General features: G+C 46.7%; 1 protein-coding gene across 2 annotated transcripts in view; it reads right to left on the bottom strand.

Moving 5' to 3' along the window:
* The window catches only part of LOC147629562 (uncharacterized), a 57444-nt gene extending 41661 nt beyond the window's left edge, over positions 1 to 15783 (bottom strand). The window contains exon 1 of one of the 2 annotated variants that reach the window (XM_086811059.1): positions 15316 to 15783. In XM_086811059.1, the coding sequence (XP_086667185.1) occupies positions 15316 to 15657 (342 nt within the window). In that variant the 5' untranslated portion in view covers positions 15658 to 15783. The remainder of the gene's footprint in view (positions 1 to 15315) is intronic. The other variant, XM_086811058.1, reaches the window with a different exon arrangement.
* Positions 15784 to 17684: the final 1901 nt, after the last annotated feature.

Raw genomic sequence — 17684 nt, 5'->3', positions numbered from 1 at the left:
TCCCGAACAGAAACTGGGCAAAAGCCCCTTGACTGCAAGTGGATTTCTGAGGATTCAAGGCATAAAAGTCTTGCCTGCTGCTTTGCCAAGCTCAACAAGCATAAAATCTTGAAAAGCCCCTTGATTCAAGATCAATTTCTGATCATACATGGTACATTAGCGCACATGAAGGCATCCAGAGTCTTCAAAATGCTTCCCCCTGGCCACATATACATCCAGTACATAAAAGCCCCTTGATTTACAGGCACATTGAGTGCTTGACAGGCATCAACACATTGCCCAAAGCATCAAATGCGAGTGCCTGCATGCAAATCAATCCAATTGGCACAAAAGCCCTTTGATTTGCACATCAATTTCCTGCAATTTTGCCCCAAATGTGAGATTGCTCACATCATACAGCATGTATGAATGCCCAATGGCACAATTACATCAAAAGCCCCAAATTTTGACATCCAATTTCCTGCAAATTGACTCTGATTGTGACCAATGTCACCCAATTTTGCCAATTTTGCTCAAAAATTTGAGCAATTTGGCACCTGTACCTGCTCAATTGATGATTGTACCTGCTCAATTGCAAATCCCAAAAAAAAAATTGAAGCAAATACCTTGTAATTTCTGATTTTTTTTTTTTTGCTGCAGGAAAAGGGGGTGATGATGATGCTGCTGTTCTGTGTAGGTCTTGAAGGTTGCAGGTTAAAGCTTCTCCTAGCTGCTTTGCTGAAGTGCTGACTAGTTGTTGACGTGGCGGGAACTCCTCAGGCGTGCTGCAAAAGAAGCTGCCGTGTATATACCCGCCCAAGCGCAGGTCGTCGACGTCCCCGGTGCTTTCACGCCCACTTGCAGCGTTTGTTGCCGCTGCCTTTGCCTAGTGGTGGCGGGTTGTGCTCGCCCAGCCTACCACACTCACTGCGACCCACGCCTCCCAGTCGCTCGAGCTCGCCTTCATCATCGGACAGGCTCCGCCGCAACTGCCTAGTAGCCAGCCGTCTAACGCCTCTGTAGTCGACAATTTTGCTCAGCTGTCGGCTTTGTGGTGCAGTTGCGCCGCTTGCGAAGGAGTCATACCGAACCATAAGCGTGTCTTTGTTACGCCTTGGCCAGCGCTACACGTGACGAGGCTGTTTGTTGATGCCGCCTCCGCCTAGTGGCTTTACGCCTTGTGGCCAGGCGTCTAACGCCCAACGCTCACACAGACTGCGCCCAGCACACGCCTGCTAACGTTGACTCCTTGCGCTTCTTCTCCATGCTCACACGCACAGGCTATCGGCTTTGTAAACCAGCCCTCGGCTGCAACTGGCTGACAGCGAAAGCTACTACCTCCACAGTCAGCTACAGTGGTGAAACTGGTGGCCTTTGCAGTTGGCGTCAAAAAAAAAACTGTGGACACGCATCCCTGCTTCCTCAAGCAAATGCTGCGCCCGCCAGTGATTTTACGCCTTGTGGCCAGGCGTCTAACGCCCAACGCTCACACAGACTGTGCCCAGCACACGCCTGCTAACGTTGACTCCTTGCGCTTCTTCTCTAGGCTCACACGCACAGGCTATCGGCTCTGTAAACCAGCCCTCGGCTGCAACTGGCTGACAGCGAAAGCTACTACCTCCACAGTCAGCTACAGTGGTGAAACCGGTGGCCTTTGCAGTTGGCGTCAAAAAAAAAACTGTGGACACGCATCCCTGCTTCCTCAAGCAAATGCTGCAGTTGCAATTGCCATGGCTCTGATACCAGTTGAATGGGAGAATTAGGGTTAGGGTTTCATGTGGGAGACATACACAGAGAGAAGGAGAGAGAGAGAGAGAGAGAGAGACATATGGGGATAAGTCAACTCAAGATTATGAGTGTGTGACTCCCCTATCACATATGTATATTTGCACTAGTACACATAGTGCACTTAGTACATTAAAAGTACTAAGTGTACTATGTACTATAACTTATGGGCTAGTACACACTATAAGGGTGGGCATAATGCCTTTACCCCAACAGTTTTCCTCCCAGATGCTATCCATTAGGAGCTCCTAGTACCGTACTTTTCCTCATAGTTGTTTCAGTTTCAATTAGTTGTTTAGTTGTTTTTAGCTTTTCTTACATAGACATTGTATCAGATCCACCAATTGTTGTAACCTTTTTGGTCTCATAGGTCATTTTGGCCTTCTGAAGACGTTAATATATCATTTCATTTCTCTCTCTCCCTCCCCCGCACACGCTCAAGTCTCTCTCTCTCTTCCTCCCGCAGAATTAAAACTAAAGGTTGTATAGTATTAGTAAGTGCTTTAATGTTCATTGATGAATCTTCAAACTTCATATTTCAAAATTTTATAAGTAAACTATAAATTTTGTATATATATATCGGGGGCAGCGTTCACTACGTTTCAGCAAGTTTTCCAAACGTACTAAACGTATCGTTCACTACGTTTGGAACCACCTTGATGTCTTTGTCCGAAACGACATGAGGCTGGATCAAGATGTGCACATCGAACCAATACCAAGTTATTGTAAGTTTGCTTATTAGGTCTCTTTGTGGGTGTTTTCGCAGTGCCTTCCCTGATTGCATGTCATTTCTTCCTTTCAATGGTAGATGTCTTTCCATCCACAAGTCTTGAGTGGCAACCAGTGGAATCATTCACTGGAACATTCAAAGCCATTCATGAGGAGTTTGGCAAATTGTTGTATGGCTAGCAACCTCCTAGTGTCTTTGCAAAGAATCAAATCTTTTTTTTTCAATGCAACGTATGTTGTGCCAACAAGAGCTGATTCCATGGGATTTCTACAGCCAATCCCTACACCAGACCTTCAATCCATACTTGATTGGGAGGTCCCGGATGAAGCCACAATTGATTCCATGAAAAGGAAGTTACAAATTGATGTGTAGAAGGCCATGAAGTTTGGGACAATATCCAAACGTATTCGACTCTCTTGGTTTTTGCCATTGCATGTATTTGCTGCATGTTTCAGGACGTGTGCAAATGTGCAAAGGACAAAGGGGCTGTGCAAAAAACTGAGCAATGATGATATGGATAGAATTCTAGGTGATGACTGGAAGACTAGAGAAGGCAACCACACATCAAATGTGATGCACGTGATGGCTCTCTTGTGTTTTCATATCACATAGCAAAACAAACTTTGTATTTTAGTTTTGAATATAGGAGGTGGAAATACCAAAGAGGATGTTTTATGCCATTAGATTCTGAAAATGTAAGGCATCAATTTGAACTGCAGCTTATCCTCCCCAACTGAGACCAAAAATGTTATGGTCAATTCACAATGGACACTCAAGGATATGCATGAAGCACTAGAGCTTTTTGAAGACAATAGATTGCCGAGATTTACATTTATCTTTAATGGTAGAAGGACTGGCTGTAGAATGGAGAAAATGACAAATTGTGCTGATTGTACACAACCCGCAAATTTACTTGTGAATTACTAAAATAGTAGTACTATAATGTGTCAAATTCTAAGCGTTTGCCTCTATTTTCGTAAAAAGTACTGTTACTTTTTTCCAAAAGCAGAGTCCATATAAAGAGGGAAGGGGTGTTGTCTTTTTGTCCATTGTCTCTTTTATTCATTTAGCAGAGACAAAGTGCACAGCTTGGAGTCAAGCATGGAGCCATCACAAGGTTACCTCGAGTTCGTGAATAGAGCCGGCTTAGAAGGTAGAGAGATTGAGCTTTTTGATATCTTCTCACACACAATAGACGTGTTAGGAACAGTACATGAGAACCAAGATTACTTTTGGTCAACTATCGAATACATGACAGAGGTGGTACGGCCCCACGTGGTGAATTTTATAGATTCGACCAAGGGATGGGTGCCCTATAATTTTATCCTGCACCTATTTGGCAATGAAAGGAACTTAGGGAAAAGGCTCCAAAGATACACAGCCCCTTTCGATGAAGATAACTTCACAAACTCTCTGAAGACAAATGTTTGGAGCTTGGCTGGCACAACATCGGCCAATGGTTTGTCTCTTGGGAGCTTGCATTTGCGTTTTTCTTGCAGGAGTCAGATGTTGATCCGCGTTTTGATGAGCCAGTGTAATCGGCAGTCCATCTTCTTCCCGAGGTTGACAACCACGAGATGCCACTTCGAGGGATACCTCAAGGGGGAGGGGGGCGGAGAGGATCTCTTTTATAGACATTTTGGGCAAATTTTTTTAGTCACAAGGGGGGGTGGGACTGAGTCACTTCCCCCTTGCGCCAAGCCAAGGAAGATCAAGGGGGAGGAGCACGTGGCCACGCCCCACTTGGCACCTTTGAATAAAGGAGGGGGGGGGGGGGGTTGGTGGTCAATGAGGTGGGGGGGCAGGGGCACGTCGACTGCAGGCCCGCCTCCTCTTCACCCCCCCCCAATCAAAATAATAATAATGCTTTTGTTTTTAACTTATTGGGAAGGGGGGGGTGGGCGGTTCCATGCAGGGGCTCTCCTCCTTAAAAACATTTGCGAAAAAACTCGCAACGGGCCCGGGGGAACGGGGGCCCTCTTCCACAAAAAAAATTTTGCAAGGGAAGACCGCCTGCCCCCTTGTGTGTGTGACTACCCATTCTTTCTATGTCTCCTCTTGAATCTCCTGTTTGACTTTTGTGGCCTCCACTTTCACCTCCTCCTTCACTACCTCCACCCATCCCTTCTTAAGCTCTGCCTGATTTCGCCTTCTTCCTTCTCTTTGATGCCCTGTACCTTTTCCTTGAGTTGATTCAACTCCGTTTGTATGGTGTTCTTCCCCTCCTCTAGTTTGGCGATGTGGTCAACATAGATGTCCTCTTGCCAGACAAGAATCTCCCGGATGAGCTTTAAACCATCCTTGGAGAGGTCTCTGAGGACACTCCTCTCCTTCTGCCCCACAATGCGTTTCTCCATTTTGTCAATTATGTCGTTGAGCCATCTTGACGAGCATGTGGGTGTTGGTGCCATAGTGTGCACGAATTAGCTCTATACTGTATGAATTAACTCAATTTCTTTGTCATTTCGCAGTTGGTGAGAAGGGGGACAACAATGGAGGAAGTTATTGAAAAGGTGGCAAGGAAGGCGGAGGAGAGGGGGAGTGTGGAGCACGAGGTGTGAAGGTGGTGGCAGGAGCAGCAGGGGGAGTGTTCTTGGGCAGCAGTGGAGGGAGCTGCAGGTGGTGTGGGCAGTAGGGGAGAGGACTGTGCAGGGCAGGCAGGCTGGGTGGACAGGCTGCGGACTATGGGAGCAAAGGATGGACGTGCAAGCGGGCAGAGAGAGAGAGAGAGAGAGAGAGAGAGAGAGCTCTTATAGTAACGTCTATTGAAGGCCAACTTGGTCTATGAGACAATCGGATGTACAAAGTGTGTCCATGTCCTTTTGGATGTCATGGAAAAAAAAGCACAACAAAACATGACTAAAGTAAAATCAGCCAATCGGCTATACCAATGCTGAACGCAAGACTACACCCTAGCACGGTATAGTGTGTACAATCATGCTCTAGATGAAAGCTAAGCCCATCCAATTGGAAATAGACGGGTGTAGCAGGTCGTATATTAGAGACGGGGCAAGGAAGGCTCCCATTTCGGCAAGGTCTAGATGGGGGTGTCCTCTAGCCGTCAATGCAGCTCATGTCTAGCCACTATCTTATCAGTCTGTAGTCGTATTTGATGCCTGAATGAGTGCAGAGAGCGGAAGCAAACAAGCACTAGAGTGTGATGAGCAGAGAGTGCAAGAGAGAGAGATATGAAGCAACTATGCTGAATATACTGAAGTGATACAGTCCCAAGCAAGAGACATGAAGAGTCTCATAAGTGAGGGAGCAAAAGGAAAGACTAGACTATGAGAAAAGTGGGAGGCCAGTCCACCTATTTATAGGTAAGAGAGGCTGGCCGACTGGACATGGATCTGCTGGCCGACTGGGAAAAAGGTACCTGACATGGAAAAAATCCCAGAAAAATGTACAAAAGTAGGGTGGCCAACCCACAACCAAGGGCCATGAAAAGGGACCAAAAGGGGACACCAAATATGAGCAGAAACTGGGGATGAATGTGCTAACACCCCCTCTTAGCACCAGATGCTGAACATACTCCGAGAAGCCCAAGATGAGGAGCCAAGGAGAAGCCTGAGAAACCGGCTTGGTGAACAAATTTGTTGCATTCTCCGCTGAAGGACAATACTCCAAACGCAAATTTCCAGCAAGAACCCGTTCACGAACATAGTGATAATGTATCTCAATGTGTTTTGTATGAGCATGAAACACGGGGTTCTTGGCGATAGCGATGCAACTCTGATTGTCACACCAAAGAAGAGTGGATCCGGTAGAAGGACAGCCAAGCTCCCCCAATAATCTCCGCAACCAAATCGCCTCACATGCAGCATAACAAACTGCACGATACTCCAGCTCTATAGAGGAAAGCGCCACAGTAGGCTGCTTTTTACTGCTCCATGAAATGGCTCCAGACCCAAGTGAGAAAACACAACCGGTGGTCGAACGTCGAGTATCTAGATCTCCAACCCAATAGACCATCCAAGAAGAGTGTATCCTTGGCCATAGAAGATGCCAAAGTCCAGAGTACCACGCAAGTACCGAAGAAATCTCCAATGCTTCTGACAGGGTTTGGATGAGAAAGAACTCAATAAGCTGACTGCGAAACACACATCCAATCGGGAATAGGTCAACCAAACCAAACAACCGATGAGAACCCGATACTGTCCCCGATCAATCCCTAGAGAAGCAGCAAGAAGAGAAAGCTTCTCACTAGTATCCATAGGAGAAGATACTGGTTTGCATCTAGTCATCTGAAATCTGTCAAGAATCTCCCCTGTGTACTTCTGCTGAGAGAAGAAAATGCCCTTCGGGGTCTGCCAAATCTCAAAGCCAAGAAAATAATGCAGAAGGCCAAGATCCGTCATCTCAAACTCTGTCTCCAAAGCATCCATGACTGAATGGATCCTCACAGAATAAGAACCTGTAAAGATGAGGTCATCAACATAGACCACAATGATAACAATCAACCCCCTCTCAAGGAGGATATAAAGGTTCGAATCTGCACGAGAACGGTGCAGACCGAGCTTCTAAAAGAACTCATCAATCCGCTAGTACCAAGCCCACGGAGCCTACTTCAGACCATATAAAGCTTTCTTCACCCAATACACCTGATCCTGTTTGCCTGGAACAACAAATCCCGGCAACTGATCAACATAAACCTCTTGTGTAAGCTCTCCATTCAGGAAAGCCGACTTGACATCCATCTGGAATACGGGCCATGTATGATGTCGCGCAAGATCAAGAACGGTGCGAATGGTAGTCATTCAGGCCGCCGGAGCGAAGGTCTCCTCGAAGTCGACTCTAGGGCGCTAAGCATAACCCTTGGCAACCAACCTCACCTTGTCCTTGTCCAAGCTGCCCTCAGCTCGGAACTTAGATTTGAATATCCAACGCTCACCATTCACCTTACGCTACAGTAGCCTAGGCACCAAAATCCAAGTGCCATTCCATTCAATAGCATCGAGCTCTGCCTGCATAGCACGACGCCAAGGCTCATGTGAAAAAGCCTCGTCCACAGAAGTGGGATCAAAAGGACCATGAATGATAGAGGACATAAGAGCATAGTTAACAAACATGTTGCCCTCATGAATTTGTTTCTGTGAAACTCTAGAAGATCACCTGAGAGAACCAGGCAGAGGAGCAGAAGGAAGCTCAGGTAACCCAAAATCACGAACTGTCTAAAAATACCATCCATGCACAAGTCTGCTCGAACTCGCTGGAGAAGGAGCAGAGTCATCATCCTGACTGAGAATCCATAGCTGGAGGTGTAACAGAAGCAAAGGGAGGAGGAGGAGGCAGAAGAAGAAAAAGCTCACCACCCCCCTCTGAAGATGTAGGAGTCTCGTCGAACACCACATCATGGCTCACAACAACTTTGCTAGCCTGGTGATCATATAGACGATATGCCTTGGACATAGTGCTGTATCCGAGAAAAGTTGTGCACTAAGACTTCGAGTCCAACTTGGAGCGATGCTCCTTACGCACATGTACATACGCCGAACAACCAAACACCCGGAAATGAACAACACAGGGCTTCTCACCATGGAAAGCCTCATATGGAGTTTTATCTAGAAGCACAGCAATAGGAGACCTGTTCTAAATGTAGACAGCAGTGTACAAGCCGCCTCAGCCCAGAAACGTCGAGGTAATGAAGAATGCTCAAGCATAGCACGGGCCATCTCCATAATGGTCCTATTCTTCCTCTCCGCAACTCCATTCTGTGATGAACTATATACTGTAGTAAGCTGTCTCCGAATGCCATTAGCCTTGCAATATTGCTGAAACTCCTGGGATGTAAACTCACTCCCTTTGTCAATCCCCCTTTGTCAATCCTGAGAGCCTGGACCGAAGAACCGGTCGTGAGAGCCTCCAATCACGAAAGGGCTGAAAAGCCTCATCCTTGGACTTCAGAAAGAAGACCCAAGTATATCTGGAGAAGTCATCCACCATCACGAGCATGTACAACGCCTTACTCATAGGACCACATAAGTCTGCATGAACAAGAGCAAGTGATGTCAAAGATCTGTGTGTCACCTCCTTCGGAAAGGCGGCTCGGTGTTGCTTCCCTTCTAAACAAGAGGAACAAACAAAAGATGGAGCCTTGATGGTCGGTAAACCCTCAACCAACCCATCCTTTGAAGCTCGTTGTAGAAGCTGATAGCTCAAATGGCCAAATCGAGCATGCCAAAGAGCTGAAGAAGAACCAGAAGAAAGCAAAGCGGTCAACTTGTACAAACCACTATCTTGGACTCCCTGAGCCAAGATGCTACCAGTCTCCTTATCACGAATGGTAATCTCATAACGAGAGGAGATCACCTCCGCACCTTGAGCTATAAGAGCACTCACGGACAAAAGGTTAAATGCCAAATCTGGAATGTACAGAACATCAGAGAGAAGTACCTCTTGTCCTCGGAGGAGCGGAAGATGGGGATGGTGCCATGTCCATGCACTGGCATGGAAGAAGAATCACCCAAAGTGATCTCGCCTATCTTGGCAGTTAAGTCCTCGAACCAATCTTAATAGGGTGTCATGTGAGCAGTAGCACTGCTATCCACAATCCACGACCGCGACTGAGAAGTCACAAGAGCAAGTATGCGACGAGTACCTGCTAATAGAAGAATACCATCATCCTTCTTGGTCTAAGACACTACTGTAGAGGAAGAGTTCTTTGCTTCTTCATCCCGCTTCTTCTTGTGGGGCGATTTATGACCCTTCTTGCCACAATAACGACACTCAATGTCCTTGTTTTTAGAAGATCTGCTTTGGTCTATGTCTTTATCCTTGTCGTTATCCTTGGAGTTCTTGTCAAAAACCCCTTTCCCTTTCTTCTGTTGACCCTTCCCTTTATCTTGTGCAGCGAAAGCTCCATCAGAACCACCAGAGGTGCCAGTCCGCTCCTCAAAGCGAGACTCAATCTACATAATGGAGTAACTGGAACAGGACGAGGAGAAGAAACAAGAGACTGAAAATAAGCATCAAACCTCTCTAGAAGCTTGGAGAGAAGTTGAATAGCCATATTCTCTGTAGAGATATCCTTGCCTAAAACAACAAGCTCGTCCTGGAGATCTTTCATCTTCGAGATGAAAGCAGATAAAGATGGAAAGGCAAAAACTGACAAGTTCATAAGCTGCTTTTCCAACGCCAAAATCTGACCTGGAGACTGCAAATGCCTTCCAAACTTCATGTGCAGCGTTTGTTGTACGCACATGAGAGAGAACAGAATCCTGACAATTCAACATCAAAAAAGAGAAAACACGACGATCATTTGCCTGCCAAATATCAATCTGTGCCTGAGTCACACCACCGGAAGCAAGGGTGGGAGGGGTGGCAGTAGTAGGTGTAACAAGCCAATCCCAGAGATTCACACCACGCAAGGCTAATTTCAGCTTCACCTTCCACAAAGTTTAGTTGGAACCATCCAACTTTGCAGACTCAGAGAACATATGAAGTGTAGTCAAGGCAGCCATCACAAGAGCTTGGGCTCAATCTCAGAAAAATGCACAATCTCAGAAGGAGTGTCCACCACAGGTTACCAGAAGCCAGCAATCCTCAACTTGTTAGAATTGTGCATCTCAGTGTTCTGGGGCTTCTACTATTTATCTAATATTTTATTGCATTTCTCCTAATTATTTGTTCTATGAGCAATCGGCCAGCCCTGGCCAACTCACTAAGGCACTATATAAGGAGTCCCCTTTATTCACTTCTTCATCCAATCCACTTGCACATAGTTCAACATCTAGTTGCTGGCCATTGCCATTGTAAAGCTTTAGTGTTGTTGTAAAAGGTGATCTTGTCCAACTCTCTCTATCTCCTTTGCACTCTCATATGTTTACTGTTTATACTTCCGCCTGTGCTTTCTCCTTCATGGTATCATACGCTTAGGTCCAGGCTACTCCAAACCTTGCAAATCTGCCCAGTTCTGCTGTGCGTTTTGCCTCTCTCACTTCCTGGCTGCAGATCAGTCCATACAATTGCTGCGTTTTCAGTACCTTGCTGCGTTTCTGGTCCAGCCCTCTTGGCTGCTGTCGGCCAGTCCTACAGGCTGTGTTCTACTCTTCAGAGGCAGACCTTGAAGTGTTTTAGCTGCGTTTTCTCCTACAGAGGCTTTCCGGCCAGTTTTGGTGGCTGTGTTTTCTTCTACAGAGGCAAACGGTGGAGTTGTTGCTGTGTTTTCTGCACTGGCATCAGATTTGGTGAGTTCCCTTGCATGTGGAGTTGCCAGGCAAGTGGTTGTATATTTTCTTCTTCCTCCACGAATCCATGCCCTTCCGGTAGGCAATTCCCGGTGGATCTTGGACTGTTTTGCTGCTGTCCCGCCTCTTTTCTCTACGGTTCGAGATGGGGCTGATTGTTCCTGGTGCCTCGCTTCTTTGGAAAGCACTTGAGAGAAGTGTTTGAGAGCTGAGATTTGTTCTTTGTTGCTGTGGATATGGCTCCCCCTGTACGAACAAAGATGACAAGTTGAAAGGACCCAACTACGCTTATTGGAAGCTTCAGATGCGGATCTGGTTCATCCATTAGGGTTTGTGGGACATTGTTCAGGGCACTGAAAGGAAGCTCGAGCGTCCTCAAAACTCTAGGAGGTGGACTCAGGATCAGGAGGATGAATTTGCTATGGAATTACAAGATTGGGAGAATCGGGACTGGAAGGCGCATTATGTGCTTTTGAGGACCATCACCAAGGAGGTCTCACCGGCAGTGCAAACTCTCACCAGTGCTCATTGTTATTTCCTGAAGGCAATTCAATGCAGTCTTTTCTCATGAAGGCCAAGGTTATCCATGACCAGTTACTGGCTTTGTTCTCTTCTCACATCATTGTTCAGGGCACTGAAAGGAACCGAGCGTCCTCAAAACTCTAGGAGGTGGACTCAGGATCAGGAGGATGAATTTGCTATGGAATTACAAGACTGGGAGGCTCGGGACTCAAAGGCGCATACTGTGCTTGTGAGGACCATCACCGAGGAAGTCTCACCGGCAGTGCAAACTCTCACCAGTGCTCATCAGGTATGGTCCAAGTTGGAGAATCTCTTTGCACGAGATTCATCGATGAGGGTAGTTACCTTGCAGGGGTAGCTCTATGGTTTGTTATTTCCTGAAGGCAATTCAATGCAGTCTTTTCTCATGAAGGCCAAGGTTATCCATGACCAGTTACTAGCTATGGGTGCTACTTTGTCCTCTTCTCAGCTGGTTGCTCTTATCCTCACCAAGCTTCCTCCGGACTATGATGTGATTTCTCGATCTTTGTGATGCCAGGTCACATCCACTCAGTTGGATTTTGATGATCTTAGCTCCCTACTTTTGGAGGAGGAGTCCGTTCTCATCTCACAGGGTAAGCTGAAGGTGTCAGTCAACAGTTCTGACGAGGCACTTTCCTCAGTTCAAAAGAAAGGTCGGAGTCGTTGCTTCTCTTGCGGGAAAAGAGGACATCTGTCCAAGGATTGTTTGTCCAAGAAGAAGGACAAGACCAAGGGCAAGGCTTCATCTCAGAGAAAAGGCAAAGACACGACACAAGATAGTGATACAGATTCTAGTACCACTTCTAGGGCTCCCAGGGCGCTTCCGGCTCGGATGGTGTGCTTCTCTAGTACATATGCAGTTTCCCTCCATGTGCTTCCAGCCAGAAGAGGCTTGTGGGCAGGAAAGGGGGCTGATTACACCTCCACTTACTGGTGCATGGGGACCCTGATTCGGAGTTTCAAGCATTAGACATCTGGCAGGACATGATTATCTTTGGTATAGCATAGATTATGAATTGGATCTGTTCCAAGTTCATTGTTCGAGGCTTTTGGGACGAGATGTGTTCTGTCCACTGTTGGGGATTATGGGCACAGTGTGTCCACCAGCTCATCATCTATTCTTGGAGTTCACTGCACACTTGTGTAGGAATTCGTGGCCAAGCAAAGTTCCTTGCTGTTCGTGGTGGCATCTTGTTTCGAGGAAATAGGTTGGTGGGTGCTCTCTCCGAGGTGATTCCAGTTTTCGCGATGCTGGAGGGTCCGTGGTTACATCTTCATCAACTTATCTTCTTCCGACTCTTGCACACTATGAACTACAGAGGGGGTGTTAGAATTGTGCATCTTAGTGTTATGGGGCTTCTACTATTTATCTGACATTTTATTGTATTTCTCCTAATTATTTGTCCTGTGACCAGTGGCCAGCCCTAAAGGCACCATATAAGGAGTTCCCCTTTATTCGCTTCTTCATCCAATCCACTTGCACATAGTTCAACATCTAGTTGCGGGCCATTGCCATTGTAAAGCTTTACTGTTGTTATGAAAGGTGATCTTGTCCAACTCTCTCTATCTCCTTTGCACTCTCTCATATGTTTACTCTTTATGCTTCTGCCTGTGCTTTCTCCTTCACAACTCAGAACACCAAAAACTACAAGAGCCACCTGTATGGAAAAAAACGCAGCAAGATAGATGATGCAGTCCTGAAAAGGAGCAGCTGACAAGTGAAGAAGGGAATCTCAGAGATGAGGGAAGACCTAAATCTACAGTGGAGAGGCGCTAGAAGAAGCCAACCGACCAGCAGCAGAATTGAGAAGAAAACGCAGATGTTAAGGTGCTAAAAACTGAGGCAGATTTGGGGCAGAAAGTTAATGCTGACGGGGGCAACGCTGATCCGAGAACGATGATACCATGAATGAGTGCAGAGAGCGGAAGCAAACAAGCACTAGAGTGTGCTGAGCAGAGAGTGCAAGAGAGAGAGATATGAAGCAACTATGCTGAATATACTGAAGTGATACAGTCCCAAGCAAGAGACATGAAGAGTCTCCTAAGTGAGGGAGCAAAAGGAAAGACTAGACTATGAGAAAAGTGGGAGGCCAGTCCACTTATTTATAGGTAAGAGGGGCTGGCTGACTGGACATTAGAACCTGGCTGAATAGACATGGATCTGCTGGCCAACTGGGAAAAAGGTACCCGACATGGGAAAAATCCCAGAAAAATGTACAAAAATAGGGTGGCCAGCCCACAACCAAGGGCCATGAAAAGGGACCTAAAGGGGACACCAAATATGAGCAAAAACTGGGGATGAATGTGCTAACAGTGCCGAGGTTGAGGGCTTGGCACTTGTGGTCTCCGTGTAGTGCGAACCCTGGTGACCCTCTAGAGAGTGAGCCTCCGTATCGGAGAGTGATGTCGGAAAGGTGGGGGACCAGTCGATATAGGGGAATGGGCAGTGGTGGTAGGTGGTGCTCGAGGTGGCCTGAAAAAGCTAGTGATATGGGTCTGGGTGAGTCTCCGTAGCTGTGCTTGCAAAACCCTCTCCTTGTGCCGGTTCTACACCCTTAGATAATTCAAGGATGCCTAGATTGTCTTTGTGCCATGCCAAATTACATTAATATCATGAGTGATGCCACTACAAATATTAATACATTTGATACACGTTAGTGTATTTTTGTGGCTTCCTATGTTTGTTAGAGTTAGTTTGTTTAATACCAGGGTGATTCCTGGAGTACGATATAGTGATAGTTTGTATTTTTATGGAATAATTATTTTACCAATCTATTGTTGGAAATTTTATACATAAAGAGGAATCAGAAGATTGAGGCAAAAGCGCACAAATTATTATTATTAGAATGCATTGGCATATCTCCATGAGGAACAAACGCAAGCATCTTTGGTCTATATACTCCATCACTCTGCTCAGTGGCCCAAATCCCTCATGAAGGAGTCAATGATATCTCCCTTTGATCTCATAATAGACTGGACAATTGCATATGAAGTGCTCCTCAGACTCTATCTCCCTACGACATAATGTGCAAATGTGATCCTTCCGTGGTATACCTCCTGCACGTCCTGCCTCAATCTCAAGTGTATGTGATGATACTCTGAGCTGTCCAATGGTCACCCTCATAGCTTGTGACATATATGTCTCCATGTAGGCTGGTCGCTGGATGAGACCATCCTCTGTGAGCTGTACAAAATGATCATAGTAAAACTGCATGCTCGTGGGCAGAGACTGGAGTGGGTCACACCAAGTCGGTTGGATCTGCAGTTGCAGCAAGTCATATCTCATTACTTTGTTCTTCTCTACTCAAGAGAGTCTCAAGCAACGAGACTCATCATCATATTGAAAAGAAGGTAGTGGGTCCATCTGTAGCCCGTGCTCTGCGAACCATATCATTGCTGTGTGTACCATGTGTGCTCTCTCCCCTGAGAGGCAAGCTCTTGCGCTGACTCCAATGCCTTGCGAGGTAAGTGATCTAGTGTTACACTTATCGTGTTCCTCTTGGTTGTTTTGGTGTGAACGGGCTCTAGTACATGGGCACTTTTTACCTTCTTGCTGGGAAGAGTTTTTTCCTCGTGTGACCGCCGTCCTGTGCGGTGGTACTAGTGTACCTTAGAGTAGTAGTACCTTACTTCCCACATCTTACCCTAAGATACGAGCCAGACGTCCCCGACCTAGAGCATCAGGACCCTCCACCACACAGAGACCGATTCATGAGGTTCTCCGCCAACATGTCATGCTCCCATCACAAAGGCTTGACATTCACTCCACCATCAGATCAGTTTTGGCAGAGGCGGGTATCGTCATTAGCTGATCACAACATATCTCACTCTACACAGGATCATCTGTTTTATCACATGTATTGTCAAATGTTTTCATTTTACTATTTCTTTCGGTTTTCCATGGCTCAGTATATCCATGGTACCATTGTGTTACTTTTGGTCTCATAGACCCTTGGGGTCTTTTGTAGACGTTAATATAACTTTCTTTCTTTCTCATGTATTGTGTCCCGTGTGTGTGGGTGTGTGTGCGTGTGTGAGCTTTGCACTCAACCCAACAGTGGTCATCAGAGCAGGAAGATTGTACTTGTGTACCTTTCTCGTGCGTTGAAGCTCGCAATCCGTCGCAGAAATAGCAACAGCAACAGTCCAAGGTGAAGGTAGAGGTGGAGGACAAGAGACCTCAGTCCCCAACACGCAGCCCAAGAACCCATCGCCCACAGCAGCAAGGCCCATGTTGGCTGCGGTCAAGTCGTGCAGAGCCGTGACATTAAAGCACAGCAGTGCGTCAAGGACGCGAAATGGTACGTGGAGAAAAGTAGTCCGCGTCACCGAGAAAGCCTTCCTCCAGCCATAGGTCCCCGCCGTGACACAGGCCATTAGGTCTCCCCGACACGTGTGCAGCCCCGTGTGCAGCCGACAACTCCCACGAATCATGCCACGAAGGCTACACGTCGATTCTTGCACTCAAGGCTACACTCAAAGGATTATTAAAAGCTTTATTAATTCTTGTTTATGTCCCCCATTTACCTGCCCGTTAGAATCAATTTGGGCCTCTTCAAACATTTGCCTCCAATTTCAGCCCTCAATTTGTGTACAATTTCCCTCAAATTTTGCCCCCAAATTTTCAGCAGACACTAGCCAAGCCGCCAGCCCCGCCGCTGCCCGAAACCTACGTTTTTTGGCAGCCCCCTATTTTCGATGCCCAATCATCCTCGCGCACTCTGTTCGTCGATCTGACACTCTGTCAAGCAGGTACAACCATTTCTTTCCCTCTTTTGCACTTTGTAGGTATTCCAAACAACAGTGAAACATGGGCCTTTTCTGTCAGTTTTTGGGTCAGTACTTGTGTGCACTGTGCATACAGTAGAGCATAATGGCCGGGAACTCAGGTGCCTTGTTTGGCATGTTGGCCGCGCTGAGGACAAGCTTGATGGGACCAACTATCCCATGTGGGCATATGATGCGGCATGTATTGGTTGCAAAGCAGTTGTGGGGTTCTGTATCTGGTGGTATACGGAGGCCAGCAAGGATAGCTGTGTAGCAGGCATCTACCATTGGCTTAGTCGTTACTAGTGGCTCGTCAAGCTAGCTGTGCAGCAGGCATCTACCATTGGCTCAATCATTACTAGTGGCTCGTCAGGCTTGGTACCTATTGCTCCGCCTACAGCTGAGCATGAAAAATTGGACAGGAAGGATGCACAAGCGCATACATGAATTGCCCTATCGTACAAGAGGCACGTCATTTTGCATATTCGGTCGTCTATCATGGCCAAGCACTCATGGGATGTACCTGCTTCGTTGTACTAGGTGGGCAATGAGACGCGCGTTGCATTTGTCCACAAGAAGCTACAGTTTGAGCACATGGTTGAGGGAGATTCGATCGATGCGTACATCACGCGTATGAAGAATCTCAAGGAGCAATTGGCGAGCATCAATGAGATCATTCCCGATCCATCTCTTGTTTCCACACTGCTGGATGACTTACCTGACTCTTTTCAAGGCTTTGCTACTACCCTATGTTGCCGAGTACGCATTTGATTGCTTGGTGTCCCTCTTGCTACAAGAGCAGCAGTCTCGTGTTAATCGCAGCAGCATAGTTCCAGGGGATCGGACATTTGTAGCCTCACATTTTGGCAAGGGCAAGACATGGTAGCAGTCATATGCAAAGCCTAAGGGCAAGGCAACCTCGTCCTCAAACTCTGGTGTTGCAAAGGACAATGGGAAGAAGAAGAAATGATGTAACTATTGCAGGAAACCTGGCCATCTCATGAACGAATGCCGCAAGCGCATCGCCAATGAGAAAAAGAAGTAGTCGGGCATGTCAGTTCTCACGAGGGCACAACAGGTGCGAAGGATGAAGCAATGAACATAGCTCGGTTAGATATACAGTCAGATCGGGCATTTGTGGTCACATGTAGTTACGATCCTTTGTTGGACACGTATTGCATGTTAGTGGCTGAGGCCCAAGACACTTTGTACTTTGACAGTGGTGCTTCAAAGCACATCACCTCATGCAGGGGTTCATTTGTCTCTTCACGGGATGCACCCAAGGGGGGTTTTGTTGCATGTGCCAACAATGCTTCATACGTTATCAAAGGCATTAGGGAAGTTCCGATAGTTGCAGCCAATGGGGGCGTAATCATGCTCAAGGATGTGTTGTATGTGCCAAGCATCAAGAAAAATCTCGTTTCAGTCTCGGCAATTGCACAGGCTCATTTTTTGGTCCTCTTTCAAGAGGACAAATGCACCGTGCATGGTCACAGCAATGGGGATGTTATTGTGATCACCGGCATGTTAAAATGGGCTATACAAGTTGGATATTTATGAGAGGGGTGCATATGAGAATGCTTTAGCAGTTGATGCTTCAGTCCTTGGTGACACTGACTTGTGCCATGCTCGGTTTGGTCATTTGAGCTTTGGTAGTTTGCTTCGCCTGAATAGACATGACATGGTACTTGATT

This window comes from Cibotium barometz, chromosome 17, assembly GCF_041138505.1.
Source record: "Cibotium barometz isolate CiBa-2024 chromosome 17, ASM4113850v1, whole genome shotgun sequence".
Classification (NCBI taxonomy): domain Eukaryota; kingdom Viridiplantae; phylum Streptophyta; class Polypodiopsida; order Cyatheales; family Cibotiaceae; genus Cibotium; species Cibotium barometz.
This window is presented reverse-complemented; position numbering and strand designations above follow the sequence as displayed.